Genomic DNA, 13,271 nt, shown 5'->3' on the forward strand with positions numbered 1-13,271 from the left:
ATAAGAGAGTGGGAAAGGTTTATAGGAGTGTGGGAAGGGTTTATAAAGCCTTAAAATATATATAAATAATAAAATAATTATAATACCGCTACTTCGTGGATTTTCACCTATTGCGGGAGTCTCTGGAACGTAACTCCCTCGATAGGTGAGGGATCACTGTAGCTGTCCAGTGTGAGTGAATCAAAGTTGTACCTAGTTTTTGTCAATGAGCAAAAAATATATTTTTTGGTGTGCTGCAGAATTTTAGTAATTAATTTACGTGTGCCATGAGATAAAAAGGTTGAAAATCGCTGCTATAGGCCACAGCAATATGAGACTGACATCCACCCAGATCACTGGAGAGGTGGTCTTCTTCAAGCTCATAACATCGTACAACACAGGTCTGGCCTGCTTCTGTGTCTTTCCCAGGCTGGTGTAAGCTTACTGACCCAGTAACTGTAGTAGATTTGGTGGTCAGAACTTAAGTGTTCAGAAATGTAGCACTCTAGTTTTGTTTCCTGGTTAATAACTTGTCTCTGGATTCCCTGGTATCATTAGTAAAATGTGTCCTGATGCAAAGTCCAAGGTAGATCCACCTACATGAAAGCAAGAGCACTTCCTCCTTTCTTCTGAAGCAGGACAGGTGTTGGGAGTGGGTTCCTAAACCACAGTAGCTGGGCCCTGCATGCCCTTACAAGCACAGCTCCACAGCCCTGGATGCTGCCACAGAAATTTCCATAAAGTCCAGGGCACCTGCAGAATTGAGTTCATGTCATATGTATACAGCCAATTTCTACCTTTCTTTTTCTTTCTACCTGCTTCTAAGTCTCTTCTCTAGGGACATTTTAACAGTCATTAATCAGAAAGTCAAAAGAATCATCCTAAGGAAACACACCTTCCAGCTATTGCGTGTTGCGAGGTCTCCTCGGCCAAAAGCCTCTTATCACACACAGGCTCCTCATAGTCTGTAAAGCCCAACCAAACCAACTAGCTGCCCTAATGTGGTGGTATTACTACCCCTGCCCCCTCACCCTCCCGAGTGACATCTACTATAGAGCCCTCCTCTGTATACTAACTTCTTTGGCCTGATTGTAAAACCCCCTCCTATCACTGGTCCCTATTTGGAAAAATCTCTGAATCCTGGATTTTACTCCCTCTGTGTCTACATCTTTTGAGAACGCAGATCCTCACTAACCAGGCCCACAAGTGTAACATTCTACACTGAGCCAAAAAGTAAAACTCAGTTTCCCCCAGAAAGTTTAGTATCTAAAGCTCCAAAAATACTTTTCAGAAGGCCATACAAAGTCATGAGAAATAATAACAGAGGAAGGAAGAAAGGAAGGAAGGGAGGGAAGAAGGGAGGAAGGAAGGGAGGAAGGAAGGAAGGAAGGAAGGAAGGAAGGAAGGAAGGAAGGAAGGAAGGAAGGAAGGAAGGAAGGAAGTTAATTCAGTAGGGTAAACCCAGTAAGAATTCCTTATAGCATTCAAGAGAGGACTAATATCCACCATATTGCCAGACCATGAAACAACAGGCAGTTAGTTAGCCACTGTAGTTCTATTTCAAGGGACAGTTAACCCATGGCATATCTAAATCTGTATAGTTAGGGGACAAGTCATAAAGTCATTCAATTGAATTTTCTCATTAACATTACCACTTAATAAGGAAAAAAGTCAAGAGTTATCACTGCTTAGAAAATTCAGTGAAGCATATGGAAATATGTTGGTAAATATCCTTACCATAAGTTAGATGTCAGTTTTCTTACTGTTTCCTTGACAGATGTGTTTTGATAAGATTTTGCCAGCAAAGAAGCATCTTCACAGCCACTTAGAGAAACTCTGGCTTTGCGTCCAGAACTTGGATTTAAATCTTCCAATGGTACACTTCATTTCAAAGTAAGGATCACATTAGATACTAATAAACTCAGAAATGTCAACATAGGCCAAATGAAATAATACACACCAAATGAAAGCAGGGACATAAGTGTTAAGCTGAAAATGGTCATTTATGTAGTTACATAAAATCAATTCTCAAGTAGAAAAAAATACTATTTTTTTCTGACAAATCTTGTTCCAAGGTTTTTGGGTGATCACAATTAAATGAAATCGGTGGCGATTTTATTCTTGACAACAGTAGTCATATATACCATTTGTCTCTTATTTGCTAAAAGAGGCTTTAAATAAAGTTCTATTTTAGCTGGGGTGGGGGAGAGGGTTCGTACAGAAATAAAACCAAAAAGGAACAAAGTCAATCAAAAGAAAAGTGTAGTCAAATCTGAAGGAAGAACAGAATTCTGGGTGAACTGGAATGTACAAAAATAAACTGATGAACAAAATAAAACCAAAGGCAATGGATACCTGGAACAGATGGACAGATCTTGGAGGGGAGAGGAATGGGGGCACTGGAAGAGTGTTGCCAAATAACATACAAGCATAGCCCGTTGTGGGCTGGGTGGATGGGAGCCGGGGGGATGGGGGCATCTGTAGTAGTGTCAACAACAAAAAATAAATAGATAACAATGAGATACTTTAAAATAATAATAAGTGACCTAAAAGAAGATGATATGATATGTGTGCCTTGTCAGAAGTAGTGGGTTATTTATTTTTTTAGCACAGTGGGTGGAAACTATTTAATGTAGATGCTAAGAAAATTATTATGCCTCATTAATAGGACCTTGGAGGTTCATAATTCAGATTTAATCTTTTTAAAACCTATTTTTATTGTATTTTTCCAATACCATTCATTTCTCTTATATGCTATACAACATTGACCAAGACCCCTCCTCCCCACTGCAATCACCACACTGTTGTCCATGTCCATGAGCTCTTTTTCTTTTTAGCGCAATCCAGCCCTACCCACCCTTCCTCCAGAGCAGCCAGTGTGCTCTCTGAGTCTCTGTATTTTGCTTGTTAACTCAATTTGTTCATTAGACTCCACATATCAGTGAAATCATATGGTATTTGCCTTTTGAAAGATTGCCTAATATCACTTAAAAAATGTTCTCCAGGTCCATCCATGCTGTTGCAATAGGTAAAAGTTTGCTTTTTTTGTGGCCCAGTATAATTCCATTGTGTAAAGGTACAATTATTGGTTTATCTACTCATCTACTGATGGACAATTGGGCTGATTCCAAATCTTGGTTATTGTAAACAAGGTGGCAATGAACACAGGGGTGCTTATATTCTTTTGAATTAGTGTTTTGGGTTCTTTTGGATATATTCCCAGAAGTGGGATTGCTGGGTCAAAAGGCAGATCCATTTTTCATTTTTTTAGGTATCTCCATACTGCTTTCCATAGTGGCTGCACCAATCTGCATTCCTACCAACAGTGCAAAAGGGTTCCCCTTTCTCCACATCCTCGCCAGCATTTGTTGTTTGTTGATCTATTGATGATTGCCATTCTGACCAGTGTGATGTGATGTCTCATTATGGTTTTAGTTTACCTTTTTCTGAAGATTAGTGATGTAGAGCATATTTTCATATGTCTACTGGGTTCTTTGCAGAAGAGTCTATTCAGGTCCTTTGCCCATTTTTTTAATAGGAATGTTTTGGTGTGTTCTTTTTGGTGCTGAGTTGTATAATAAGTTCTTTATAAATTTTGGTTATTAACCCTTTATCATGTGTATTGGTGAACATGTAATCCATTCAAAGGGTTGCTTTTTATCTTTGTTCATGGTTTTTGCTGTGCAAAAACTTTTTAGTTTGAGGTAGTCTCAATTATTTTTTCTTTTGTTTCCATTGCCTGAAGAGCTATATCAGAAAAATAGTGCTATGAGCATTGTCCAAGATTTTACCACCTAGGTTTTCTTCTAGGATTTTTATAGTTTCAGGTTTAACATTTAAGTCTTTAATCCATTTTGAATTTATTCTTATTTGTGGTGTAAGAATGTGGCCTAGTTTCATTTTTCTGCACATGTATAACCAATTTTCCCAACACCACTTATTGAATAAACTATTTTTAGCCTACTGTATGTGCTTGCTTCCTCTGTCAAGTATTAATTAACGATAAAGGTGTGGGTTTATTTCTGGGCTGGTCTTAGTGTTTTTATGGTACTACCGGGTGCTTTGATTACTATGGCCTTATAGTATAGTTTGATATTGGGTAATGTGATCCCTCCAACTTCATTCTTCTATCTTGGGATTACTGTTGCTATGCAGGGCCTTTTGTGGTTCCATATAAACTTCTGAAATATTTGTACTAGTACTGTGAAACACATCATTGGTTATCTTGATAGGAATTGTGTTGAATCTATAAATTGCTGTGCATAGTACAGACACTTTAATGATGTTAATTCTTCCTATCCATGAACATAGTATGTGCTTCAACTTATCTGTATCTTCTTTAATTTCTTTCTTCAGTGTTTATAATTTTCTGAGTACAGGTGTGGTTAGATTTATTCCTAGATATTTTAATTTTTTAAAGCAACTATGAATTGGATTTTTTTTTCATTTCCCTTCCTGGTAGTTCATTATTTGTATATAAAAATGCAACTGATTTCTGGATATTTACTTTGAATACTGCTACTTCACTGTTCTAGTAGTTTCTTATTGTATCTGTAGGGTTCTGTAAGTACAATATCATGTCATCTGCAAATAAACACAGTTTTACTTCTTCATTTCCAATTTGGATTCCTTTTATTTCTTCTTGTCTGATTGCTGTGGCTAGGACCTCCAGTATTATACTAAATAAGAGAGGTGAAAGTGGACATTCCTGTCTTGCTCCCAATCTTAAGGGAAATGCTTATTATTCTTGCCCATTGAGAATGATGCTGGCAGTTGGTTTGTCATATATAGCTTTTATTATGTTTAGGTATGGTCCCTCTATTCCCACTTTGCTGAGAGTTTTTATCATAAATAGGTGCTGAACTTTATCAAATGCTTTTTCTACATCTATTGATATGATTGTGTGGATTTGTCCTTCATTTTGTTTATGTGGTGAATCACATTTATTGATTTGCAAATGTTGTACCAACCTTGTGTCCCTGGAATAAATCCCATTTGATCACAGGGTTTGGTCTTTTTGATGCATTGTTGTTCAGTTTGCTAATATTTTGTTCAGGATTTTAGCATCTATGTTCATCAGACATTGGCCTATAGTTTTCTTTCTTTATAGTGTCTTTATCTGATTTTAGAATTAGGATAATGTTGGCCTTGGTAAATGAGCTTGGGCATCTTCTACCCTCTTGAATTTTCTGCAATAGTTTGAGAAGGAGAGGTGTTAGTTCTTCTTAAATATTTGCAAAATTCACTCGTGAGTCACCCAGTCCAGGGCTTTTGTTTGTTGGGAGTTTTTTTACTGCATTGTCACTAAGTGTAATCTGTCTGCTCAGATTCTCTGATTTTTTCTGATTTAGTTTTGCAAGATTTTGTGTTTCTAGAAATTTATCCATTTCTTCCTGGTAGTCTAATTTGTTGGAATTAAGTTAGTTATAATATTTTTTAATAATCATTTGTATTTCTTTGGTGCCTGCTGTTATTTCACTTCTTTCATTTCTGATTTTAATTAGCAGGGTCTTCTATTTATCTTGTTCAGTTTGGTTAAAGGTTTGTCAATCTTATTTACATTTTCAAAGAACTAGCTCTTGGATTCACTTATCTTTTGTAACATTTTTAGACTCTATTTCTTTTTTTCTGGTCTTATCTTTATTATTTTTTCCTTCTACTCACATTTGGCTTTGTTGTTCTTTTTCAAGTTCCTTTAAGTGTAAAATTAGATTGTGCTTTTTTGTTTCTTGATATAGTCCCGTAAAACTATCAATTTCCCTCTTTGGATTGCATACTCAGTGTTCCACAAATTGGATTCTTATGTCTTCATTTGTTTTGAGGTACCTTTTGATTTCTTCCTTGATCTCTCATTGCTAACCCATTTATTGTTTAATAACATGTTACTTACCTTCCATATCTTTATTTTCCAGTGTTCTTCTTGTGATAGACTTCTAGTTAATAGTGTTGCAGTCAGAGAAGATGCTTCATATGATTTCAATCTTCTTAAATGTACTGAGACTTGTTTTGTGTCCTCACATGAGGTCTATCCTAGAAAATGTTCCATATACACTAGAAAAGAATGTATATTCTGCTGCTTTGGGGTAAAATGCTCTAAATACAATTAAATCCATTTGATCTGGTGTATCATTTAAAGCTGCTGTCTGCTTCATGATTTTCTGGCAGGAAGATCTATCCATTGAAGTCAATGGGGTGTTAAAATCCTCAACTAGGACTGCATTTCTGTCGATCTCTCCCTTTATGTCCATCAAGATTTGCTTAACATGTTTAGGTGCTTCTACGTTAGGTGCCTTTTGTATACATGTTTACAAGGGTTATATCCTCTTGTTGAATTGTTACATTTATCATTATGTAGTGTCCTTCTTTCTCTCTTATGATAGCCTTGGTTTTAAAGTCTATTTTGTGGGACACAATTGCTGCTACCCCAGCTTTTTTTCCTTTCTCAGTCTTTTGATCTGAGATGGGTTTCTTGGAGGTAGCTTATATATGCATCTTGTATTATTATCCATTCAGGTACCCTACATCTTTTGGTCAGAGCATTTAAGCCATTTATATTTAAGGTGATTATTGATAAGATATGTATGTAATGGGATTCTATTGTCAGACCATTTTCCTATTTTCTTCTTTCTGTTTTTCTTCTTAAAACAAGCCCTTTAACATTTGTTGCAGTACTGATTTGGTGGTAACAGAATTGTTTAGCTTTGTCTTGTCTGGAAATCTCCTTATTTCTCCTTCAATTTTAAATGATAGCCTTGCTTGGTAAAGCAGCCTTGGTTGTAGGTTATTGCTTTTTGTCACCTTGAATATTTCATGCCACCCCATTCTGGCCTAAAACATTTCTGTTGAACAATGAAATGCCAGTCTAATTGGTGTTCCCTTATAGGTAACTACCTGCTTTTCTCTTGCAGCTTTTAGGATTCTGTCCTTGCCATTTTAATTATGAGGTGTCTCAGTGTAGGTTTCTTTGGGTTGAACTTATTTAGGACTCTCTGAGCTTCCTGGAGTTGTGTGATTTTTTTTTCCTTCACCAGATCAGGGAAGTTTTTGGTCAATATTTCTTTAAAGTGGTTCTCAATCTCTTGCTTGCTCTCTTCTCCTTCTGGTATTCTCATGACAGAGATTGTTACACTTAATGTTATCCAGATATTTCTTAAACCCTCCTCATTTTGAAAAAATTCTTCTTTCCGTTTTTTGCTCTGCCTAGGTGTTTTCTCCTACCTTGTCTTCCAAAACACTGATTCAATCCTCTGTTTTATCTAACCTACAGTTTATTCCTTCTGGTGCATTTTTTATTTCAGATATAGTATTCTTTATTTCTGACTCATCCTTTTTTATGGTTTCCATGTCTTTTTCATGCTGTTGAGTATCCTTATAATCATTACTCTAAACTCTCTGATAAGTTGCTTGCCTCTATTTCATCTAAATGCTTTTTCTGGAGAATTCTCTTGTTTTTTCATTTGGGGGTCTGTTTTTTGTCTTTCCATTTTGGTGGCTTCTTTGTATTTTCCCACTGAGTTGTTACACTAATCAGCCATCAAACTGATCAGCTGTTAATATAATTAAGTTGTAATCAACAGCCAGGCTTAAGCACCTTGGGGTGGGGCAGAGTAATTCTTGAGGGTTGAGTTATTGTTTCCTCTAACGCTGAGACCATTTAGAGAGGGCTCTGCTTGAGAGATGGCTCCTGCAGTATGAGGGTTGACTCAGCAGAGGGATCATGGTGACTGTTCCTTCAGTTCTTTCCCCAGAGTCACAACCCCAACTCTCCTCCAGCATCTCTAGTTTCTGCCTTCCCTCTGTTGGAGCCCAGGGTAAGTCACTGCAAATGAAATTTTGTGTGTTGGCCCTTTAAGAGGCTCTCTGCATTTCCATCCATTTCTCCCTGGCAGACAGAAACCGCTACTTTCCACAGCTGGATGTTATCTGGTTTTCTTTCTGGCTCTGGTGCTATAGGCTGGGGAGCCTAGGTTGGGGTTTTGATCCCACACTTTTCAGGGGGAACCACCCAGTTCCTGATTTCCACCCTTTGGCTGCTGCCTGTGGGAGCCCAGCCTGCTCTCTCATGCCTCCTCTGTATTCCCTACCAGTCATATTGTGGTGAAGTGGTTTCTTCTGTCTGTCTCTGGTTTTAAGGCTTCTATCCATCTAGTATTCAGTTGCTTATTCTGGATAATTTCTCTACAATTTAGCTGTAAATCCAGATTGGTCCTGGGAGGAGGTTAGTATAGCTTCCACTTACTCCTCCACCATCTTGGATCTCAAGGCTGTCATTTCTTCAAATAGGTTCTCATTCCCTTGCTCACTCTCTTCTTCTGGTGTAGATGATGTTATGCTTTATGTTTTCCAAAGGTTTCTTAAACCCTCCTTATTTTTTAATTCATTTTAAAAATATTTTTTATTGATGTTCAAGTAGTTTTCTGCCTTTTCCCTCCACCTCTCCTCACCCCAGCCCTCCCCACCTCCTTCTTCAGTTTCTACCTCCCCTTGTGATTGTCCATGTGTCCTTTATAATTGTTCCTGTAAACCCTTCACCCTTTTCTCCCATTATCCCCTCCCCTCTCTCCTCTCATCACTGTCAACCTGTTCCCATTTCAATGTCTTTGGTTATATTTTGCTTGCTTGTTCGTTTTGTTGATTAGATTCCAGTTAAAGGTGAGATCATATGGTATTTGTCTTTCACTGCCTGGCTTTTTTCTTTTTGCTGCTCTGCATTGGTGTTTTTTTCTACTTTGTCTTCCAAATCAATGATTCATTCCTCTGCTTCATCTTATCTGATGTTTATTCCTTCCAGTGCACTGTTTATTTCAGATATTTCATTCTTTAATTCTGACTGGATTCTTCAATCCTTTTTAATGCTTTCTTTTCTCATATGGTTGAGTACCCTTATAATCATTACTTTAAACTCCATATCTGATCTATTTGCTTCCATTTCATTTAGTTGTTCTTCTGGAGAATTTTGTTGTGCTTTCATGTGGGGTCTGCCTCTCTTCTTCCCATTATGGCTGCTCTTTGTGTTTATTTGTATGTATTAGGTAGATGTGCAAAGACTCTGGGGCAAACCTTTGTCGGATACTGCTGCGACTGGCCCTGGGCAACCTGTTTGGAGCTGTCAGCAAACCACAGCTGTGGCTCCTCTGCTGAGCCTGTTTATGTACAGAAAGAACCAAGCTGGACACTAAGGCCAGCTTTTACCAGCAATGGGTCTGGTGGAAGGTCAGCTAAAGTCTCAAAGGTCTCAGAGATCTGCCTTTGTAGACTCTGTTAGGCTTAATCACTGCAAGCGCCTTCACCTGTACTCTTCAGCATCTTGGCTTAAGCTCCACAGGGTGGGCAAGATGGATACCTGTGGGTGGGGCTATTACTTCCTCTCAGGTTGATGCCACTTGGAGAGGAGTGCTCTGCTTTAGAAATATGGATTCTGTAGTATGGGAAGTGACTCAGCACAGTGATCCTGGCAGCCAATCCCCCAGCTCTCTCCCCAGAACCACCAACCCCAGACTCTCCTCATGTGGCTCTGGTCTTCTCTGCCCTCCCTCTGCCAGAGCCCAGGGAGGTAAGTGGAAGCATATGAAATTTTGTGCATTGGCCCTTTAAGGGACTCTCTGTGTCTCTAGCTGTCTCTCTCTGGTGGTCAGAAACTCCACTGCTTTTCACAGCCAGATGATATTTGGGTTCCACTCCTGGTTCTGGTGCTCTAGGTGGGGAGTCTTGCTTGAGAATTAATCCCCACACTTCTCAGGTGGAACCCCTCTGCCACTGAAATATCCCTCTGGAACTTCAGACACTGCCTGTGTGAGCCCAGCCAGCACTTTCACTCCTCCTCACTTCCTACCAGTCTCAATGTGGTGAAGTGGTTTCTTCTGTAAGTCCTTGGTTTAAGGCCTCTCTCCAACTAGTGTTCAGTTGGTCATTCAAGATGATTTTTTTATAATTTAGTTGTAAATCCAGTTTGGTCCTTGGAGAAGATGAGTGTTTCTTTCACCTCCTCCACCAACATCTTGGATCCCCCCAGAGTTGGCAGGATAAAATTCTCAGAGGCTTGGACTTATGAAGAAAGTATGTGGCCTCTTTCCTTAATAAAGGTTATATGCAATGAAAGACATGTTCAGACTGACAATTCCCCTTGACTGTGAAGCATTGACCACCACTGTATCAGACCATAACAAATAACTGTTGAACTTCAATAATGTAATATAATCATTGTGACAGAAGCTCTGTGAATAAGTCAATTACCGGGGAGAGTCAGGGACCCCAAAAGAGAGAACACTCAAACTGACAGTTCAACGAAAGTTTACAAACTGGTCTACAAGTTTCAGAGGGTGTTCAAATAAAGGAAGTAGTGTGGAATGAAAACAGAGGTGTTCAGAAACTCTGAGAAATAAACTTGGCACCAGAGAGAATGAGCCAGGAGTGAAGGGGACTTGTGCAATGCTAAGGAGTTTACAACTCATCTTAACAATAACGGGGCTATAGGCTTTTTTGGTTTTGTTTTGCCTCTGGCTTTTTTTCATTCAGAAATTACCTTGGGATTTATTACTGTTGTTGTGTATAACAATACATTCATTTCTTTTTTAAAAAACCTTGATTGAGATATTATTTACATGACATAAAATTCACCTGACTTAAGCGTACAATTCAATGGTTTATTTTTTAAATAATCTTTGTTGTATTTTTTCCATTACCATTTAGTTCCCTTTTACTCCTTCCCACAGAAATCTCTACACTGTTGTTCATGTCCATGAGTCCTTTTTCCGTTTGCTCAATCCCTCCATCCCTTAATCTCCCCCTGCACCCCTAGCTATCATCCTGCTTCCCATTCATGAGTCTGTCTCCATTTCCCTTGTTCGTTTTGTCCATTAGATTCCACATATGATTGAAATCATATGGTATTTGTCTTTCTCTGACTGGCTTATTGCACTTAGCATAATGTTCTCCAGGTCCATCCATGCTGCAGCAAAGGGTAAAATTTTCTATTCTATTACACGGCAGAGTAGAATTCCATTGTGCAAATGTCCCATAGTTGTTTTATCCACCCATCTACTGATGGACACTTGAAGATGATAAATAATGCTGCAATGAACCTAGGGGTGCTTAACTTCTTTCAAATTAATGTTTTGAGTTCCTTCGGATACATTCGCAGAAGTAGGATAACTAGGTTGAAAGGTAGATCCATTTTTTTTAAGTATCTCCGTACTGCTTTCCACAGTGGTTGCACCAGTCTGCATTCCCACCAACAATGTAAAAGGGTCTCCTTTCTCCACATCCTCATCAGTGCTTGTTGTTTGTTGATTTATTGGTGATAGTCATTCTGACAAGCATGAGAAAATACCTTATTGTGGTATTAATTTGTGTTTCTGTGATGATTAATGATGTTGAGTATCTTTTCATATGTCTTTTGGCCATCTGTATGTCCTCTTTGGAGAAGTGTCTATTCAGGTCCTTTGTCCATTTTTTAATTGGGTTTATTTTTTTGATGTTGAGTTTTGTAAATACTTTAAAAATTTTGGATATTAACCCCTTAGCAGATGTATTGGTGAATATGGTCTCCCATTCTGGGTTGTCTTTTTATTTTGTTGATGATATCCTTTACTGTGCAAAATCTTTTTAGTTTGATGTAGTCCCATTTGTTTATTTTTCCTTTTGTTTCCCTTGCCTGAGGAGATATATTAGAAAAAAAAAAGTGCTATGAGCAATGTCTGAGATTTAACTGCCTATGTTTTCTCTAGGATTTTTATGGTCTCCAGTCCAATATTTAAAGTCTTTAATCCATTTTGAATTTATTCTTGTGTGTGGTTTAAGGTGGTCTAGTTTCATTTTTCTGCATGTATATGTCCAATTTTCCCAACACCATTTATTTAATAAACTATTTTTAGTCCATTGTATATGCTTGCTTCCTCTGTCAAATGTTAATTGACTCTGAAGATATGAGTTTATTTCTAGGTTCTCTATTCTGTTCCACTGATCTATGTGTCTGTTTTTATGCCAGTACCATGCTGTTTTGATTACCATGGACTTATAGTATAGTTTGATATTACGTAGTGTGATCCCTCCAACTTTGTTCTTCTTTCTCAGGATCTCTATTGCTATACAGGATCTTTTGTGGCTCCATATAAACTTTTGAAATATTTGTTCTAGTTCTGTGAAATGCATCATTAGTATCTTGATAGGAATTGTGTTGAATCTATAGATTGCTTTGTGTAATATGACACTTTAATGATGTTAATTCTTCCTTTCCATGAAGGGGACTTGTGCCATGCTAAAAAGTTTATAATTTATCTTGACAGTGACAGGGCTGTGAAAGGTTTTCGAACAGAAGAGTGAAGTGATGGAATGTGAGTGTTAGAGTGATTACTCTGTCAGCATGTTCAGAAACATAAATGCTCCTGTTGGGAGCATTTATTGCACTTACTTCAATTACTCCTGTGCAACAACGAGCCGGGAATGTGGATTCACCGACACTGGGTCTGATTGTCTGAAAAGCATCTTAGATAGGTTTGTAGTAGAGCAAGGGTTAAGAGTTTGCTTCCTTGAAAAAATTCTTTTCATTCCATCAGGCAATGAAAATATTCAGCTGATTTTACTTGAAAGTCATAAAAGTCTCATGTCAAGAAAATTCTAGCATGCAACTATTATTATAATTGCATACATGTGTGACAATTAGATAATGAAGGACACAAAAAAATCAGTTCATGATTTCATAGTCATACCTTATGTATGTGACATTTTCCATTCTTGGACTACATTACAGCAATGTGAATTAGTTGCTTGCTGTGAGTAGGAAGTGAAGCCTGTTCTATTTTATTATTCCCAAATCCTCACAAAAGAAAATGAAAAGGTTTGGCAGAAAAGCAAAAAAATTAGTGTGTTCTATTCTTTCTTGTCTCCTTTGTAAAATTTGGTTCTATTCTTAATTGCCTTTGCTTGTTGCTATTATTTTCTTTCTTCTTGTATTTAAACACTGATAATTACTTTCCAACACTATAATTTCACCCACTTGGATTTTGTATAATTGCAGTACACTTACCTTTTCCAGTTAGGTAATGAAGAATTTTTCTTTATTTCTGTAGTATCGCTGCACAGCTCCTGTTTTTCTTCAAAAGACCGTACACAAAATGAAGACAGTCACTTTTGATGATCACATAATAAACTGAAAGAAGTGTTACTGGTTCATTAACTAGTTACACAATTTGGCTTTGTATTCAAACATCCTTTTGTGAAACTGCATCAATACACTCTCAAGGCAATTTATAATAACATTTTATCATCTTTTTAAGGATGCTTATTTTCTGCTA

The 13,271-nt window shown here is 37.7% G+C and overlaps 1 protein-coding gene across 1 annotated transcript in view; it reads right to left on the bottom strand.

The window, feature by feature from the left end:
• The window catches only part of MORC1 (MORC family CW-type zinc finger 1), a 172,302-nt gene that overhangs the window by 16,581 nt on the left and 142,450 nt on the right, over nt 1-13,271 (bottom strand). The window contains exons 22-23 of the mRNA XM_045851829.1: nt 13,004-13,070; nt 1,717-1,860 (exon numbers count right to left, since the gene is read on the bottom strand). Coding sequence (XP_045707785.1) covers nt 1,717-1,860; nt 13,004-13,070 — 211 coding nt within the window. The remainder of the gene's footprint in view (nt 1-1,716; nt 1,861-13,003; nt 13,071-13,271) is intronic.

The sequence above is a fragment of the Phyllostomus hastatus genome, unplaced genomic scaffold (assembly GCF_019186645.2).
Source record: "Phyllostomus hastatus isolate PE091 unplaced genomic scaffold, TTU_PhHast_1.1 phas_contig_86, whole genome shotgun sequence".
NCBI lineage: Eukaryota > Metazoa > Chordata > Mammalia > Chiroptera > Phyllostomidae > Phyllostomus > Phyllostomus hastatus.